This window comes from Nanorana parkeri, unplaced genomic scaffold (assembly GCF_000935625.1).
Source record: "Nanorana parkeri isolate BGI_ZX_2015 unplaced genomic scaffold, ASM93562v1 scaffold363, whole genome shotgun sequence".
Classification (NCBI taxonomy): domain Eukaryota; kingdom Metazoa; phylum Chordata; class Amphibia; order Anura; family Dicroglossidae; genus Nanorana; species Nanorana parkeri.
In genome coordinates, this window is record NW_017306631.1 from 164,543 (window position 1) to 185,617 (window position 21,075).

Sequence of the window (21,075 nt, forward strand, 5' to 3'; positions counted from 1 at the left end):
CACACACACACACACACACACACACACACACAGCAAGCCACGCCCCTTTTCCAGCCTCCTTCCGCCTCTCAGTATCTAGACAGGTGCAGCAGCCTATCGCTGTTCTGTCTTCAGTGGCCTCGGGATCCCTGCTCCCAACCTGGAACTACATCAGAGATAGCCTGGGAGCCGGCGGCAGGGGATGTGCAGTATAGGTAAGTGTTTGGGGGTGGGGGGAATGGAAAGGTAGCGGGGCATTTTTTACCCTATTGCAGAGAAGGCATGAAGATAAAAAAACAAAAAAGCCTTTAGTACTACGTTAAACATAGTACATCCTAAACAACACAACTCAAAATAGCACATGCGTTAAGAAAGTACCGGCATCTTAAAAAGTCACCAACGTGTCGCAGGCATCAATCCACAGAGCCCAGACTACGTCAAACTTTAATGGCCAGCCTCTACTAGAATATGTAGCCTTATAGAAACACAGCATGGAGTAGATGAGCCTTTTCCACGTATCCGCATTAGGCAGAGTCCTCTTTATCCAGTGTAGGAGAGTATCTTTTCAGACATAAAAAAGAACAACCCCCAAACAATATACAAGCAGCTTCTGCCGGGGGTTAGATGTTCCATGAGTGCCAGTAGGCAAAGCTGAGGAGCAGGCTGGATAGAAAAGGAGGTCAAATCCAGCAAAAAATTGAACAATGATCCTCCAGTAATCCATGATTGCTGGACAAGTCCGGAACACATGAATCAAATCTGCTGAAGTTTCAGGACAACGCCAACACTGCACAGGAGAGCCCAGACAAGCCCCCATGGAGCCTTGATGGAGCCATAAACTCTGAGCAAGGTTTTAAATTTCACCCCAAACATTTGCTTTAGTTTAAATTTTATTTTTTTTATGGAAGAAAACCCACCATACACATGCAGACGCAAAACACAAACTCCACGCAGATGGTCCCTTGTGGGAATTGAATCTACGATCCAGATCCAAACTGATTCTACAAACCTACAGACCTGAAAACGTGGGATTTCCAACCACCTAGCCCCTTCACTATCTGAAATAAACACATCCCAGGAGTAAAGATTGTATTCAGCTTCATACTAACGTAATTCTCTTTAGTAATATTAATAGGAGTATGTCTCGGGCATCCGAGCAATAAAGAAAATCACCTTTAATGTTCATGCTTGAGAAAAAACAAACATTCAGTACATCTCTGCCAGACATGCTACTTTCCGATGCTTTTTCTCTTTAAAGACGCTGCAGATACAGAAAAATATCTGTCCACCCCGCAAAAGGTCTAGTGAGCTTCTAAGTTCTTGTTGTGAGCAAGCAGTGTTGCCATCCCTGCCTGACTGCTCTGGGCTACAGAACACCTCCCCTTCTCATCTACTTGTTCACATTCTCAGTAGTAATGTTTATTCTCAATACTGGAGAAGGGGGCCGAGCATGTAAACAAGGAGGGGTATAGAAATGAGGAGATGGGGTGGTTCTCTGAAGTCATACTGCGGGAATTAAAAAAATGTACCCTTGTAGTGGAGCTACCCCAGCACTGCAAGGGTTAGGTGCTCGTCTTGTCTAGGGGGGCTAAAATAAAGCTGTATTACTCACCTGGCCCTCAGTCCTGCTGTGGTCAGTGTTGACCTCTCCTCCCTTCCTGCGCTCCAGCTATAGAATGTTCCTCAGGGTCCTCACATCTAAGGCTGGGTTCACACCTAGGCATACCGGATATGCACGTTTGCGATTTGTGGTTGACAAACGCGCGTATCCGAGGGCTATCCGGCTGTATCCTAATGGATACGCGCGGCAAATACGCCGCAAAGAAGCTCCTGTACTTCTTTGGGCGTAGGGCGTTTTGCCGCGCGATCCTACGCGCTGTAAAACGCCTAGTTGGGAACCATGCCCATAGGCAATCATTGGTTTTCACATGTTGAGCGTTTTACAGCGCGCAGGAACGCGCTGTAAAACACCAAGGTGTGAACCATGCCTAATGCATGTCAATTAGACCAACCGGGGCTTAGGTAAGATGAGGCTGTGCAGACCGGCCTAGCACCTCGGAGGGACAGAGGATCAGGTGAGCAATACAGCTTTATTCTGGCCCCTAGACAAAACAAGTACTTAACCCTTGCATTGCCGGGGGTGGGGGGGTGTTAGCCCCATTGCAAGGGTACACATTATTAAATTCCTAAAGTTCTTTTTTTTCTTTCAATGCAAAAGCGTTTTATTAATTGTGTTTCTTTTCCGAATGAGATGTTTTTGCTGCTTTTTATGCTTTGCTTCATCAGTATTGTTCACAGGTCTATCATCCCAATCGAGAATTCACCTCTACTGCTTCCCTTTCCCACTGGCAGAGACCTCAGTTATGAGGCTCAGGACGGCCAATTCTACAAACAGAAGGAAAGCAACACCGCAATAGCAGAAAACCCACTGCACAGGTACTGGGCACAGCGCCCGGGTCTGCAGGTACAGCAAATGAGATGCTTATTCAGTGACTTTTTTATCAGGGGAATTTGCAATATGTTTGCATCAATTTGCAACCATGGAAGCAGAAACCAAGCTGCAATGATTTCCTTAACATCTGAATGTTAATGTTTAAACATGAAGCAGCTGTTGACACCAGAACGTAGAGATTTTTGAAGTGGTAAGGTACTTCCCGTCCACATATATATATATATCTAGATATATATATTACACACACACACATGTACATGCTAAAAAGAAGTTAGCAGTCAAGAAAATACATAAGTGCATCTCTTTCAGGAGTTCACATTGATGTCTGTTTGGCCAAAACGTGTGACTCTGCCCGAAAAGAAGCTCAGGTACTTTTCTGCGCTACAGGCGTTTTGCTACCAACAGAACGCTCACATGTGAACGGGGGCAGTGAAATCAATGGGATTTCCTCCTGTTGAGCACTGTAGCACTTAGGCATTCAAGTTACCAAATACTCAGGTGTGAATTGGGGCCTTAGTAGTTAGCATGTCTGCCTTGCAGCACTGAGGTGCTTGGACTGAATCCTGACCAGGTAACCATCTGCATGGAGTTTGCATGTTCTACCTGTGCTTGCATGGGTCTCCTTCAGGTACTCCCGTCTCCTCCCACACTTCATAGACATGCTGGCAGCTTAATTGGAGCAACTGAGCATGCCAAAGATGACTGTCTGGACTTCTAAGCGAGTAGCCAGGGAGAAGAGTGTAATAGTAATACAATATAAGCATATCTGGACCATGGATGCTCGCATAACAAAACAAAAACACACAACTCAGACTGCTGCGAGACAACAACGTCCAACCAATGAGCCGGCCTCAATGGGCACTGGATTTCCCTGAGGCAAGGACTAGTTCAGTACAGAGTTGTAAGGATACATTGTGCTATATAAAGAAGTTAATGAATAAGTAACTCATAACAATAATACCACTAAAGTTATTTCTTGTGAAACATATTTTATAAACAGCATGTACTGTCTGATACTCAGAAGGCTTTTACCCGGACTTCCCTGGAAATATTGAGACTTATCTGCAACCGCCCCCACAATGTTCTATTTACACTTCTGGCAGCGTCACTTATTTACTAGCTGTGTACTTGAAACTTTTTCAATGTTCACTATAACCCCGCATTTACACTGAGCGACATGGATATTGCAAGTTTTTCTGCGCTGAGTGGCTTTGAGCTACATTGCGCGATATTGAGCGACAGTGCACATTTTAGCGCGCTACATAGCGCGTTTTTTTGGACGGGACTTCGTTGCTGCTACATTGGGCTGTAATAATTCAACAGCGATCTTGATGTGACATCATTCTTTCCTTCCATTTTGCAGTGTCCTTCTGTAGAGCGAAGTTGCGCAATATCGCCTTTAATGTGCGATTTTGCGCGACACTATAGAGTCTGTTGGAGCGGAATCGTGCGACATCCGCGCAAAAAAGGGTCATGTACGAGCGACAAGCTACAGGCGACATTGAGCTGTGAGATGTGAACAGCTCCATTGAAATGCATCGGACAAGCTACATGGAGCGATATCGCGTGGAAACGGTGTGAACGGGGCCTTAAGGGCCCATTTACATTTAGGTATTAACCCCTTTCACTAAAAATCACATCAGCATACATACACTCTGCATGCTTTTTTAAAAGCATCTTACATTCATTAGTTAAACAAACTTGTTTTTCATTTACTTACAAGTAAAAGTTTATCTACTTCCTGGTCCACTTTGGCACAAATGAAGTAATGTGCAAAAGCATTGCATCCTGGGAAGGTTACATCAGCAGAGCATTGCTGGGTAATCTCCATTGTAATCTCATTAGGCATTTTCCTATCCCGAGATGATGTGCATGGTCACATGTCCTAGTCACATGTGCCAGGGTTCCAGGAAGTAAAGGGAGATCTAGTAACCTGCTCATAGCAAAAAAATGGCTGCTGTCATAAGACTGGGGGAAAAAACATGAGTTGATTACCTGATAACTCTGTTTCCAGGAATCTTCCAGGACAGCCATCGAGATATAGGCTCCGCCTGCCTGCAACAGGAAACACATCAACCACATTAAATAAATAGACTCCTCCTTCCATCCCAAGTCAGTAACCTCTAGGACCGAAGGCTACCCCATGCACAAAAGTATCCCCTCCTTCATCCAACCTCGGATGCCACCTGGATACACACCAAGGGCGGGAACTGGCTGTCCTGGAAGATTCCTGGAAACAGAGTTATCAGGTAATCAACTCATGTTTTCCCCAGTCATCTTCCAGGACAGCCATCGAGAGGATCAGTGAGGACAAATCTTACCTCCTAGGGTGGGACTTTCCTGCCAAATGCCTGGTCTTGTTGAGTCATAAGGTCCAGCCTGTAGTGCCTGACGAATGTCTGGAAGCTGGACCACGTGGCTGCTCTGCAGATCTGTTCTGGAGTAGCCCCTGCTCGCTCTGCCCAGGACGTAGCCCATGCTCGAGTCGAGTGTGCCGTGAGTGCACCTGGCAGGACCAAGCCCTGTGCCTTGTAGGTGTCCGTTATGGCCATTTTAATCCACCTGGCAATCGTGCTTTTAGTGGCCCTGTTCCCCCTAGTGGGGCCCCCAAACGTAACAAAGAGGCGGGACGACTGCCGCCAAGGTTTTGTGACTTGGAGGTACTCCAAGACGCACATTCGAACATCAATTCCCTGCCACTCCCGTTCTCTAGCAGAGGCCGACTCCTGACGTCCCCACCGGCCGTATGTGGTCTAGGTCGGTTATGGTGTACAGCTGCTGAGCGGAACTGTGCCCAGTTAGTCGTGACCGAGTGGCGTCTGCTGTCTATCTGGGAGCTCTCAGCTCCTTATGTCTCCGGCGCGAGGCTGAGGACGAAACCGGAAGTGGCGCACCGGAAGCGCGTCACCGACGACGCGGTGCGCACGACGCGTGGCCCCGGCGCACCCTAGTGACGTCACCCGCCACATCCACGGCCTTCATCCCCCAAGCAGGGAATACCAGCATGAGCCCAAGAAACGATGCAGCGCTCCACGCGAGGACCAACACCCCCACGCTGCCGCCGACTGCCACCGCTCCCCCTACCGACCGGTAAGTGCCCGATATGCTGCCGAGGCATCTGGGGACCCTGGGCTCCTCAGCCTCCCCGTACCTCCATGCTGCCCCTGTTGTTGCCAGACTGATGTCCACAACAGGGGCTCCGCACACTCCAGGTCATCACCACTCCAGCCTACTCACGTGCAGGAGGATGGTTGCCTTCCCTGAGTGACGGAAGGGAACCTTGGCCAAGAATCAGGTGGGGGTCCGATAGGGAATCCCTGTATGCACCGCAGCAGGTAACCCTGGAGTCGGTCCCAATGCATAGCAGGGTAAGGCTCAGCCCTAAGGCAACAAACATGAGCCCTTAAAATAGCAAACATTACGATGTCCCTGTGTAGCCGACAGAAACACAAAAAAACTGACTTGGGATGGAAGGAGGAGTCTATTTATTTAATGTGGTTGATGTGTTTCCTGTTGCAGGCAGGCGGAGCCTATATCTCGATGGCTGTCCTGGAAGATGACTGGGAAAAAGAGAAGCAAGGTATGCAAGGAATAAAAAGCCGGCAATGATCTAGAAGTAGGTGTTTGTAGATTGTCATTACTAAACGTTACTCATAGTGTGTTTGTTTAAAGATATGGGTAAAGGTCCGCTTTAAAGCCACCTATACTACTGTTCACACATTCAGGGAAACTATAATACCATCAGTAGGGCTGTTCTCAACAATCTCCTTCCAAACAGATTACCAGCCAGCTTAGTTAGATCATTTCTGACAATTATGTGTGTGCAATGGCAGTGATGCTTTCCTATTACATTTGTAGGATGTGTTTCTTTAGCAGAACACCCTACATGACTAATGGATGAGTCCGATAACCCTTTTATAGTCATCGGTAGTTATGGCCTCGGGCGTGTTCGCAGCTCCACGTGCCGAGCCCGCCAGGAAGCTGACAGCGCCAATCACAGGCAAGCCAATCTATATATGCACCTCTGTGCCTCTATTCATGACTCTGAAAAATTTTTCTAGCCACTGTCAGCTCTGACTACATATACAGTTTAGTGCCATTCACTAACACTGAAAGGATTTCTGATTGGCTGGTCTAATTACCCCTTTGATGTTAACTAAACAGGTTTTGACGAAATTCCCTACAGCTGTTCCTTTGTGTACAATCGACACCCTGAAAACAGGATGGTCAACTGGTCAATAAGCTTACATAATAAAAACATAGTTAGCATAGGTATGTTAAATTACATCAACTAAAAGATTTCCTGCAATACATAAGCATACACGCTAAATATACACCTAATATATGTACTTCAATCATAATCTACAACATATATAAGTTGATATTGTTGACCTTTTTGAAAACACTTGTTCCCTGACTGTCATGTTGTGCAAATTAATGCTACATCAAATATCTGCTCTCCTTGGGAAGCAGAAGAATATCCAGGGTACCAGTGGAGTAGTCTTGCATCTCTTTCTAGTGGTTCACTGTAATAAGCCCAGGTATAATAAAATACATTATATTTCTACCACATCTTTCAGACTGTAAGCCCTCAGGGGCAGGGCCCGCCTTACCATTTTGTCTTGAATTGTATTGTGATTGTAATGGCTTCCTTATATTGTAAAGCGCTGTGCAAACTGTTGGCGCTATATCAATCCTGTATAATAATAAATAATAATTATCCTTTTGTCACCTCGATATGGATGTAGGAAAACCCAAAACCTCCAATATCTATCCATAGCCGTTTTCAACATTCACACAGCAGCCTTCCTTCCCCTTCCTGTCCCAGTGACATCCTTACCAAGATAGGAAGTTAGAAGAATCTGCTCTAGCGGGTCCTTAGGCCTGGTTCGCACCTAGGCGGCATTGTCTTTGCACGTTTGTACACACGGGTTCAGTGTGCGGTTATTTGCACGTTTATGCACGTGAAAACATGTGCACATGAAGATGCGCGTTTTGACTGGCAGCTTAAGAAACATTGCGATCAATGGACCAACAGAGGTACACACCCGCAAAGACGAGCACAGAAATGTGCAACATGCTTCTGGCGCACGTTGCCTGGCGTTTGTATTGAAGTCTATGGGGTAAAAATTAGCTTGAAACTGCAAAAAGAAACTCATGTACTTTTTTTTGCGTTTCAGGTTTTACATGGGATTTCCTGTGTTGGGCGTTTAAAAATACTTTTCCTGCTGCTCAAAAACGCCTAGGTGTGAACCAAGCCCAACACAGAAAGACAAGCACAAGGGTGATGGCTCCAACAAATTCCATGACATTCAGAAATGGGTAAACTGAGCTACTGTGTGACCTTAAAGCTTTCACATGGGCCGATCAGGAGAGGATATGTCAACAGGTCCTCTCCTGATCAGAGCGCTACGGAGCTGATATCACCGCAGTGACAACCGTGTCCGTACAGTTTTTTCCCCTCAATCTTGCGATGGAGGAAACAACTGAAAGTGCCGGACCCCATGTTGGTCTATGAGGAAAATGATGTAACTGGACATGTGTCTGTTTACATCAGATTACCTATGGCCCGGCACAATCCGGTCCATCGAAACGGATCAAGAGAGCCAGAGCTGGGGCTAACCGCACATAAATGGACGCTCGTCCGTTTAAACCCAGCTGCCCGTAGACTTGCATAGAGCGTCTGGTTGGGTCTGGCTAAAAAACTGACCGGTGGACCCGATTGGACTGCTCGTCTGAAAGGGGCCTAACAAACCTGCACAGTTTCCTAGATAACAGGAGCCTCCAAATGCTCTTAAAAAGATTAAACAGAGTTTGAATATATTAATCCAAAGTGTATTAAATTGCAGACAAGAAGTCGCAGAATCCCGCAGTGGGACTCTATGTTAACTGCAAGTGAATTTGCTGCAGTTGGAAGCCGTCCACTGTAAATAGGCACTAAACAAGCCAAGCTCCTAAAAAGTCTCAGAAATGTAAACACTACAAGATATGTTCTTGGAAGGGAGAAGTGTACTCTCCCTCCAGATACAAATCACTTCTAGCCTCACACCCTCTATGTATGAACAGGTAATCTGCATACACCCTTTCAAAAGATAAGGAAAGTGTTGACGGCCTGCTAAGTGCAAGCACGCTGTTCCCATACTCTGTCTACCTCTGCTGTACTTTATGATACCTTTCTCATTTCCAACTCGTTACTACTCAGCATGTCACCACACCCGAGTCCGCTCAAATCTGTTCCCAGCTGAGCAAAGAGGACACTGTCCTTCCTTCTGGAGGATGACTACTTTTGTTCCCCATGTGTGTTGTAAAGTAGTCAACGCTCCAAGCTCTTTCCTGTGATGGACTACAATCTCATGTTTACCTTATCAATTTGTATGGAGATTGTAGTCCATCACAGGAGCGAGCTGGGAGTGGTGACTACTTTACAACACACATGGGGAACATAGGTAGCCCCCCCTCCAGAAGGAAGGACAGTGTCAGCACCAATTCAGAGATGATTGGAGGATCTACACCCGAGTGATACACAAATAAGATACATTGACAATAAGAGTTGAGGTACTTGAATGTCATTTTAAGATTTAACCCCCGAGTTTAGTGTCATTTTAAATGGTCTTCAAGCTTGGGGAAATGTCATGGCCATTTTATGTCACCACATTTCAAAAGAGGAACCCTCTTTAAAGCATATGTTCCGACAAAGAGGTATCTCCCCTAGAAACATGTCAGTAGTGACGTCGCCCAATCAGCTGTGTGGCCATGTTTCTAATGTCCACACTTAACATGAGCGTTTCTTTTCAGGGCCAAAGCATAGTGCAGAGCGGATACACAGGCCTTTGCTACAGTTTCAAGCTGTGCTTATGTCAATGTTTTTAATAATGCTTTTATTCTTTTATTGTACCATGAAATCCTTTCTCTTTTATGGTGATATCCCTGTGCACTTTGTCCTACGTGTCTCCTTTTAAAGCAATGACAATGAAAACCCTTCCTCTCTGAACAAGTTGAAGCTGCTAAAAAGAAATCTATTTTTCTCTTGATGAAGAGCCTCTCGGAGAAAATTGTATGAAGGGTCTGTAATGGCAAATCCTGGAAATGTGTAATAATGGTAATTGTCACTCATCTGGTACAGAACATAACAGATTACATTTTAGAGGCCAGGATGGCTGGCTGATGATTGTCTTGTTGTGTTACTTTTGTTTTATTGTGATTTGTTCACTATTCATATTTCTACCCGGACAACAATAAACCAATAAACACAACAAAAAAGTCTTTTAAAACTCTTACGTTTTCAGTTCGCTTTAGAACTACTGGTAGCAGCGTGCTTATAGTGAGTCAGCCTTATCTGACTTATCTGCAAACGTGTATTTGCAGCCTTATCATTAGAAAATAAAAAAAACAGCCACCAGAGGTTTACATCGCATACATTTGCAAATACACATTGAAGCCATACTGCCTCATCAAGGCCCCTCTGTAAAATGTACTCTTACCCTTAGGGCTAGTGTACACCAGCCCCAGTGCATTCCGGCCCTATTCGGTGCCTTCAGTTATCTCCAGGCATACCTGCCTTAAATTTATTTATTGCTGGGCATGTGCCAAGATTGGAGCCCTGTTGAATTACAGTAACCCTGTTCACACCTTTACGTTTTGTCGCGCGTTCAAAGCTCTATGAACGCTCTACAAAACGTACAAACTTGAAAATCCCATTGTTTTCTATGCGGATCGCAGTAAAAACGCGCGACAAACGCGCATATTCAATACCCCTAGGTGTGAACCCAGCCTAAGGGCTAGTTCACACCAACCCCAGTGCGTTCTGGCCCGATTGGTTTTGGAATACGCTGGATATAATTCCGGCCGCTTACTTTGTTTTGGGGTAGAAGGGGGTGTGGCGGTGCATTAAAGTCAGTGGCAGCACAGCCACGCCCTCCGGCTGCAGTGCGATCGCCCACATTAGTGCCTACATTCCGGTCTGAAAAAATGCTACCTGCACTATTTTTTCTGTCCGCACCGGAATACAAGCATTGATGTGCCACGTGTTCCGGTGCGGGCAATCGCACTCCACCTGTGCCAATCTGTTGCACTTTTTCCATCTGACCACATAAAATCTGCAGATAATTGTAAAGGTGCCCATATACCTTGCGATTATCGTAAGATAATCGCAAGGTGTATGGAAGGCGTGTGACCTCTGCTACTGTAAGGTCGCACGACTTTTGTCTTACAAGCATGTTCGAAAACCAGCCGAGAATCGTGCGATTGTCGGCGGGTTTGTGGCATGCTCGTAAGACAAATGATGAAAGGGCCGGTGTGCGCAAGTGCGCACTGCCCGTTCAGCATTGCAGTCATCGGAAGCCCGCCCCTCAGGGGGGTTGTAAGGTCTATGGCCAGCTTAATGTGCATGGCCAGCTTTAGTAAGGACAATACACCTTCAGGCGATGTCTGGTTAAAAATTTAATCATGCCGCAGCTGTTAACTAGAGCATTTGCTAATTTGATGTTGAGTATCAAGGAGTTAAATAAAAATCAAATGCACATTACAAGATCATGAAATATCAAATGTGCCAGGTCAGAAGTGTCACTGTGTATCTAAAATTAAACTGGAGGTTAATCAATAAAAGTGACAAAGAAACATACAATAACCTGCCTGGAATAAACTGATGGCAATCTCAATAACCTCCTAATTACAAGAAAGAACAAATTGCAGGAAAGGGTTCTATTCTTCAGAAAAAGGTCGGGAGTCAATAATGAACTCGATCAATCTCAAGTTGAATAGTAAAGGAGAATTTCCATCAGAATACACATTAGCAGACACACACGTTCATGATCAGATCTTGACATTTTTTGGGCTGTGAGATGCAGCGACCTGACAACCTACAACCTGAAGTTTACAGAGGATTTAATAGTTATGATGAAGGAAAAAAAAAAAACAATGACTGCATATTGTGCTCAATGAACTCTTCAGAATCTGCCACTTTGTATTATTTTGTTTTCATTGAACTAGGAATCGGTTTAGGAGCGCACCGTGACTGCTTCATAAAATGCTCCTAAGTTCTTGGAGTCTTTCATTCAATATGTCTCATCTCAGCCATATCAGTATGATGTCTTTACTACTCTTCTCTCCAGTCTTGTGTTTGGAAATGGATATAAAAGTAAAAGTCCCAGAAAGAAGAGCCAGAGACTATGCGGTCTCAAGTGTTATATGAAAGGACTCTTATATGAAAAGACTACCCACAGCGCCTTTATGACTTTGGAAACATGGCGCGTTTCCTTACATTTCCTGCATTTTGCAATAAAGATGAAATACATGGACAGATGAAAATATAAGTGGGGGGAATTTATCAAAGCAACTGCAACAGTTTTAGCCTCTTAGATAAAAAAATGTATGAGCAAATCTGTCCTTTAACATGTGCGCCTGCTTTGACCAGAGATTGCACTACTTTTCCAATTGCACCTGTGTTGCGCCTATCTGAAACTGGAGCATCACCTAACAAAACAATTGCAGCTTAAAAAGGAGAACTATGGGGTTAAGTCTTTTCCCCATAGTTCTCCTTATGGTAACGGGAGGACACAAACTAGCGTCCTCACGTCACCCTAGGCTCAGTATACAGCTCGCTGTATACCGAGACGCCGCAGTATACCGCGAGCAGCTGCTCGCGGTATACCGAGACGCTGAAGCGGATCCCGACAATTGTGCGAGGATCCGCCCAGCTGCGTGACTGACAGCTGGCTCTGCCTATCTAAAGGCAGAGCCAGCTGTACCCGCCCCCTCCCCCGTCCGATCTGCCAGTCAGCGCTGGCGGATCGGAGCGGGGAGGGGGGAATCCAGCCCCTCCCCTGTCACGGCAGAGAGCCGTGACAGGATCGAGAGGTGAGCGAACGCCGGTATGTGTTCGCTCACCTCCCGATCTACTGAGCCGACCTGTGACAGTCTCATTGTCACAGGTCGGCTAGAACTATGAGGTGAGTGAAAATCACTCACCTCATAGTCCTCCTTTAAGAAGTCCCCATGGCCAATTCTTCAAGATGCGACAGTTTTTTTGCCCAGAGTTACAAGTCTTCTTTCCTGGAGTCTATTTAACCTCATTTATGAAGAACATTACACTAACGACATAAATCTGGAGCAAAGTGCGTCAAATATATTCTGTGCAAGTTCAAACACTGGCAATTGCTATGATAAATTCCCCCCAGTGTGTTTAATGAGACCCTTTCACAACAAAATTGCTTTGAGAAAAAGTGCCAGTTTTCATGGGCTGTCCTCCATGACCCCATTTAAGTTACCTGAAACAAAGCTCATATTACCTTGAAGAGTAAAGCACAATGCTGCAAGCATGGTGAATCAAATAAGCCCAAAGCTATCTTAAGCTGGCCATACACCGATTTTGTTTCTTCAAACCGCGGGCTGAGCGAAAAAAATAGACTGGTTTCCTCTATCATCACCAACAGCGTGTCGATTGAGGAATCCCACCGGCTAAATTGTATTCTGACAGGACCCGCCGGCCCCTGTCATAATACCCAACCAAAGTGGGCAGCTCATTGGCTGCTTGCGCTGATCGATCGAAGATTTTGCAACCGGCTCATCTGATCGAGGGATGCCAATCGAAAGAGTGCCGACAGCAGCACGCACTCAATAACGGGCCAAAATTGGAATAGGGTATGGGCACCTTTAGGGTGCTTCTAAAGGGAATACTGAAGCCCAACTTTGGGCTTAAAGGAGAACTATAAGGTGAGTGATTTCCACTTATCCTCATAGTTAGAGCCAACCTGTGACTAAGAACGGGTCACAGGTCAGCTCTGTCCATCGAGAAGTGAGCAGAAACATGCCGCCGATCCGCTCACTTTCCGATCATCTCCCTGCAGAGAATGGTGACCGTCAGTCACCTTCTCCCCCGCCCCCCCTCCCCTCTCCGATCCTCCAGCGCTGAGTGGAGGAACGAACAGGGGAGGGGGCGGGCACAGCTGGCTCTGCCTCCAGATAGGCAGTGCCCGCTGTCGCTCACGCAGCTGGGTGGATCTTGACAGCGTTGTCGGGATACGTCCCGGCTGCGGCGCTCTCAGTATATGGCGGGCAATAGCGAGCTATATTCTGAGCTTTGGGTCACGGGAGGACGCTAGTTTATGTCCTCCCGTGACCCTAAAGAGAACTATAGGGAAAAACACTTACCCCATAGTTCTCTTTAAAAAGAACAAGTCTTTATGTCCCCCAGGAGTGTCCCTCTTGTCCATCACAAGATGTCCACCTCTTCTGGGTTCAATAAAGATGATAGTCAGCCTGGAGGCTATACTGTTAGCACAGAATGTCATTAAGCCATCCCTTTAAGAAGAAATGACCGCAGTGCCATGCACAAACAGTGCATTAATGTAGCAAGTGGCACTGACGTCAACACGTCACCACCATTCACTACATCATAGATGACTGCCCACTACTAGAAAAATACCAGAAAGGACCGTGCACATTAAATGACAGGCCTGAAGACATCAAAAAAGGGCAAGAAAGAAAGAAAAAGCATAAAATCCTGCTAAAAGGGGGTTAGTTGGGCTTTAAGTCTATAGGCAAAGAGCCCTGTGCCTGTAGAAAACAACAGGAGGGAATCTGGACTGTTAGGGTCCTCCATTATCCTACCACAGAATTAACTCTAGTGTCAATATCTGTCAGCTTGAGTACATCATTATCTATCTTTTAGCTTGTGCAAGGGTAGGTTGCAGTGTTTTACAAGGCATAGCACAATCCTATTAGGGCGTAAAATGATTAATCTTGGGTCATGCCACTGTTTTAAGTGTACACAGGATCTAGACATGAATATTTATATGGTGCAGTAATCATTTGTAACCATTTCCTCCTAAACATAGACATTCAGAAGCTGAGTGTGCATTTAAATGACGAAACATGGGCAGACAGGTCAAGTGATAAACTTGGAGGGATAACAGTGACTGCAGAAGGTTTTATTACCAGTCCAGTCATCACATCCTCTGTTAGTTGGCGAGGTCTGCTAATGTCCATACATATGAAACTCTTGCCTGATCCTGCTGAAGGGAATGATGATCTAATGTTCATAGATAGCTTATCGCCTGTGTGCATGCCAATATTCAATATTTATCCCAGGAACTATCACACATACCAGTGATCAAAGGTTGGCTTTATACACCTGTAACTAAGCTGGAAGAACCAAAGCTGAAAGAAACAACACAACTGAAGAAGAATTCAAAGGTTACCTGAAAGCAGCGACCAGAGGAGCGTAGATGGAGTCGCCATCGTACACGTAAAGATGATCCCAGCTGCACTCCGTAGCAAAGTGGTTGAAGCGGAGACGAAGCACTGTGTTGGGGCTGCAGATAGAAACAAAAACTGCATCAACTTTTCCAGTACTCACAATGAGTAATTCAGACGCCATTAAAAATGAATGACACTACTGCCCTGTACCACTCCAGATATGTGTCTACATTATACAGCACAGCCAATGTTCCCCCAGGGGGAATCTATGACCATCTAGCTTATAATGTGCAGTGAAGAGATGAAGACTACTCCCAGGAAAGAGAGCTGCCCTAAAGGTTTGGGTCAAAGAAAAATCATGTGAATGTTTAATAAAGTAGTCCATCATAAAAAGCCTACTTCAGATGTATATATATATATATATATACACATACAAAACGGAGTATTGTAGTATGCGATGATACCTTTCTTATTAGACTAACAAAAGCTTTCGAGAGTTAACCTCTCTTCTTAAGTGGTAAACGTTGTCATGTTGATCAGTATTGCTTCTGACCTGAAGAATTGAGGTTCACTCTCGAAAGCTTGTCTTTCATATATTTTGTTAGTCCAATAAGAAAGGTATCATCGCATACTACAATACTCCGTTTTGTGTTTTATACATCTCTACTGGACTAATACGGCTTACACATTTACATTACACATATATAAATAACATTATAGCACTGTATATTACAGTATATAATCACAGTACATATATATGCACACACATTATGAAAAGAAAACAAATATGCAATGATTACTTTTTTTTGCATTTCAGCTTGCACAAAGGGCAACTGCTATTAGCAGATCATGGGTGCAAAGCTCTGACTTTCAGTAAAGGGATGGGAGGAAGTATGGATTAATAGTCACCATACTTGTACTTCATTGATGACCACAAGTCGCTCTACCACAATGGCAGACAGAAATAATAGTCTCTGTATTCACAGATCTGGTCAATGGATCACGTGGCTGTGTGGGCTCCGAGATTCAGGTACATGGGGAGGCAAAGTGCTGGGGATGTGACCATGTTTCATGTTACACAAATAATGGGCCTGACATGAAACATGGTCAAAAAAAGTGAACTTCCTATTTAAAGTGACACCAAACTCAGGAGTTGAATCTTAAAAATAACATTCCAGTGCCTCAACTATTAAGATTTATGTTATTTGTGTATCACTCGGCTGTAGATCCTCAAATCATCTCTGAATTGGTGCCGACACTGTCCTTCCTTCTGGAGGATGGCTACTTGTGTTCCCCATGGTCCCTGTGTGTGTTGTAAAGTCGTCTCTATACAAATTAGTAAACTAAACATGAGATTGTAGTCTATCAGGGAGTGAGCTTGGATCAGTGATGACTTTACAACACACACAGGGACCATGGGGAACAAAAGTAGCCCCCCTCCAGAAGGAAGGACAGTGTCGGCACCAATTCAGAGATGATTTGAGATACATTAATAATTTAGTTTATTCAGCATGAAATGGAGCTTAGTTATTTAGCATGAGGCTGTATATTCTGCAATATCTACATTTTTGGTAAACTCATTCAATGAATCCGAGCTCTGCAAGCGGAGATAACATGCACTGCGCTGATGCATTCACACAATTTTACTGTAAGTAACCATGAGATAAATCATAAAACAAAGTTCAGGAATATTCCTTTATCCCATTGTTTTGCAAATCCACTCACCTGCTGGCCGCCACGTCCCTCACCTTGTGTCACTGCCGCATCACCAGCCGTCCCATTAAAGTGAATGGGACCGTCGGTGAGTCAACAGCGGGTCAGAGGAGGAGCCGCTGCGGGACAGAGATGACAGTTGCCCTTTAGTCCTTTAATAATTATAATTTAAAATCGAGTTGATTTAAATCAAATCCACTCTGCGAGTGATACACAAATAAGATACAGTTGTATTAATAGTTAAAGTGACATTAAACCTTCAGATTTTTTAACATAAAATACTGTAATGTGCGCCTTACTGTAATCCATGGCTGTTTCCCTTCTCTTTGCTGCTCTTCCTTTTAAATCTGTATCTCTTCTCATGCTGGGCAGAACTTCTGTTTTGCAGCAGACTGCCTTGTCTCTGGAATGGCTACATGGTGTCTCTGTGTGGGTTTGAAACCTGAGCCAGCACTACAGGAAGAGGCACTCAGCTGCAAAGGGAAGTTCTCCCCAGCATGAGAAGAGATACGGATTTAAAAGGAAGAGCAGCAAAGAGAAGGGAAACTACCATGGATTACAGTAAGGCACACATTACAGTATTGGTTTATGTTAAAAAATCTGAGGGTTTAATGTCACTTTAAGGTACTTGAATGTATTTTTAAGATTTACCTCCTGAGTTTAGTGTCACTTTAAGGTTTATTTTGATGCATTTTCAATAATGGAATTACAACCATCATTAGACCGTGATGAACAAACATGTCGTTAAGCACAATCAGCTTGTTATTCAACAACACTCCACCTGTTACACAACAAATAAACTGCTGCTCAAAGTCTAAAGGTGAAGGAGGGAAAGTGATCCATGTCCCCGTGTGATGCGTCTGCTGCAGTGAAATTAGCGCTGGCCAACAAGCTGTAAGCAGTAAATGGAGTGTGACGAGACACTGTGTCCTAAGAGCCAAGGATGGCACAGAAAACATTTAATCTGCTGTGACACATGTAATGTTCCTGCTATGTACACACAGCTACTGGATCCTGCAGCAATGCCGGCTGTGCACTGTGCAACCAAGAGACGGCTGAGGGTTTGTTTGATGCCAGAGAGGTGAACCTGTCACTTGACAAGCTCATTCTATTCAAGTCATGCTATCAGAAGGGAAATATGAAATCTGCCGACTTGCTTTTAGGACTTTCATTGTCATCCTTGTTTAGCTACTGTTAGCTGAACTTCAGGCACATATATTAAGAGGCACCAATGCCCCTCTTATAGTAGTTATAAAGCTAAATAAAAGTAGAAAAAAAAGTTTTAAAAAGACCATGTACACACACGCACATGTATCCATGCATCTACACACAGTTGGTACACATGCAGATACTTAAACACCTATTACCAGACATATTAGAAATGTGCCCATTGTACTTCCTGGCTGCTCTGGACACAAGCACTGCAGGTCTCATAGACTCCACCACTGTAATTAAGTCTCGCCCCCTTCTCTTTATTCACAAGGCCTGGGGACACGTATTTCAAGGGGGAGACATGACCGCAGCACTCTGGTCTACGGGAAGTACAGCAGGAGCTATACTAATCCGGGCTTGTAAACTAAAAGCTGGGCATACACGTGTCTATTTTTTCGTTCAACCTGCGGGCAGAGCAAAAGAAAGAAATAGAACAGATTCCTCCATCAAATCTTACGAGCGTTGATGGACGAATCCTCCGGACGCTGTCTGAGCTAGAAGCCGATTGGCTGATCGGCCCGTTCAGCCGTGAACTTTCCAACCGGCTCCTTCGATCGGCTGATCGGGGGATGCCGGGTGAAAGGGTGCCAACAGTGGCACCCACGGTGCAAATTTCAGCCAGTTTCTGATGATCCGGCCGCAATTCGCACCGTGTATACGGCTTAACTGATTTGAAGGACCCAGAAGCATGATGTCGATTAGCTGCCAGCTACTGTTAGAATATATGAATGGAGCCCCCAACCTGCTCCTTCTGTCTGCTGATCAAGGGATGCCGGTCAGAAGGGTACCATCAGTGGCACCAACTGAGAATTTTGTCCGGTTCAGCAGGATTCACCCGACATTTGTACCATGTATACCCGACTTTATTTTCTATCTTTTGTGGCTGCCAGAATAGCAATTGTGCCATGTTGTAAGAAATGTCCCTCTAGAGCTGGTTAAGAAATAACTCAATTGGATCATGATTAGGGATGTCCCGATACCGATACTAGCATACAGGGCAATTTGACAAGTACTTATGAAAATGCCCCAATACATAGCGCCGATACTTGGGCTATAATTTTTTTTTTTGGTAGCTTGATGCTGCCCAGAGGTACCGCGTGTGTTGGGGTCCTCTGGGCAGTGTGCTGGGCGGCTAAATCAGGACCCCACCTGGAGCACCTCCCACAAGCTGAGCACCGAGACGCGATGCAGCGATCCTGCCCAGCGCCGACTACGAGAGGCGCCACGTGAGGCAACGGGATCGGAGTGAAAATGTGAGTGAGGGAAGCTGGGAAGGGGCTGGCTGTAAATCTATTGCTACAGTGTACTGGAAGTGTGTACTGTATATGTAGTACATATATACAGCACACACCTCCACTACACTCCAGCAATGGAGTTACAATTCTCCACTGCTAACATGAATAGGTTAAATGATCCATAATACCACTACATATTATGTACTATTATGTACTATGGATCATGAATTAACCTATTCATGTTAGCAGGGGAGAATTGTAAATCTATTGCTCCAGTGTACTGGAAGTGCGTGCTGTATATAGTTTGTACTATGGATAATTTAACCTATTCATGTTAGCAGGGGAGAATAGTAAATCGATTACTGCAGTGTACTGGAGGTGTGTACCAGGTTAAATGATCCATAGCACACACTTCCAGTACACTGCAGTAATAGAATTACAATTCTGCCCTGCTAACATGAATAAGTTAAATGATCCCGGAGGCAGATGCATGATCGGATTTGTAGTTTCACTACAGCTGTGTGAAAGCAAATAAAAATGTTTTAATGTTCTAAAACAGTGTTCAATTAAAGTTCTTCATAATCAAAGAAATTGGCCTAAAATCATTAGTCTGTACTGTTTTTTTTTTAAATGTCGCCTGGCCCTTTAAGAAAAAGTATCGGTAATTGGTATCGGCGAGTACATGAGGGGAAGTACTTGTACTTGGTCTTGAAAAAGTGGTATCGGGACATCCCTACTCATGATCATTGATAAGCTAACTAGAATACTGAACAACATGCAAACCAAATCTACACCAATATGGAACCTGTGCATTCAATCCAATGCTGCCATCTGAAAGATCTCCTCCCTCTTTATTTCCTTTCTTTCTCTCTTCTCATTTCTTTTCCTCTCGTTCTATCAGATCTCCTTCACGTCAAAGGGATTTTCTGTCCCCGATTTTAATCTCTTTTGATTAGCTTAGTTCACTTTCCCAATCTACTCCTCACCTATCTATGTTTGGTAGGGAGGTTTTGAACCCCTCTATGACTCTCCATTACATTGTACTCATTTGAATATAAAAGATACGAGCGTCTTCACTTCATAAAAGAGAAATTGTCAAAGTTCTGTAAAAGCTCACTCATTGCCTTCTTTGATACTCTACCACTAATATCTTTATCTTAAACCAGTTATGTGTGCTTACATTAGTGGTCTTTGAACTTCAAATGTAATAAAAATATTTGTGCATATGTTTAAAAGGAAACATACTTTTTGCGCAAGCACACACAATATAATCTCCAAACAATCCGTTGCATGTAAGCCCTCAATCACAGAGAGAAGCTGATTGGTTGGCATGGACAAACGGCTCCAGATTTTGTGTGCTCCAGTTTTGATAAATTCCCCTTATATGTTTTTTTTCACATTTTTCGGTACTTTTTTCATTATATAGTAAAAAATAAAACCGGCAGTGGTGATTAAATACCACCAAAAGAAAGCTCTATCTGTCCCCAAAAAATGGTATAAAATTCATTTCAGTTCAGCGTTGCATGACGGAATAAATGTCAAAGTACCGCAGCGCTGAATACTGAAAAATGGCCTGGCCAGGAAGGGGGTTTAACACCCCCGATCAGCAAGTAGTTAAAAAAATGTTAACAAATTTTAAGGCTATAGTACGGCCATGCTGACTGGTGAAATTTTTGACAGACTGGTGAGACGCCCTAAAATGTTTCAAGCCCTGATCATGGGATTTGTAGTTTCACCACAGCTGGAGTGCCGGAGTTTGGCTACCCCTGCGCTAGATGATGCTGTATGTCCTCCTGCCAGAAAATGAGGCAGGTTCTATCTAAACGATATTATTTCTAATGCACATTGTGAGAAGCTCACAGTGTGCAGTGAAATCAGAGGAAGCCATTTCAGTCCAGGAGAGGAGACGGTACAACAGTGCAAGCCTAAAGGGAAGGCCGGAGTTCAGCTTTAACTGCATATCTCTCTCTCTCTCTTTGCATTGCTAACCAACTCTTTTCCCTGGACAGAAAAAACCCGACCTATGCAATATATAGGGCCGCTAGTACGAAAGGTCCCCAACATAACTTCCCTGATTCTGTTCATTAACATAATGTCATTAATGCAGCCAGAGCTCTTAATGGCCTCAAAGCTAATCAATGCTACTGGAAGGGTCAACACACTTCTCATTCATGCTCTGGTACAGCAGTGTAAGTTATTCATGGTCATGATTAATGAATCATGTGGCCTGGCAATATACAACTTGTAACACACACACACGACTTCTGGCAAGAATGTATGTGTATATAT

General features: G+C 44.4%; 1 protein-coding gene across 1 annotated transcript in view; it reads right to left on the minus strand.

Moving 5' to 3' along the window:
• The window catches only part of ATRN (attractin), a 164,788-nt gene that overhangs the window by 132,428 nt on the left and 11,285 nt on the right, over positions 1-21,075 (minus strand). Inside the window, 1 exon segment of the mRNA XM_018558854.1 lies at positions 14,629-14,742. Coding sequence (XP_018414356.1) covers positions 14,629-14,742 — 114 coding nt within the window.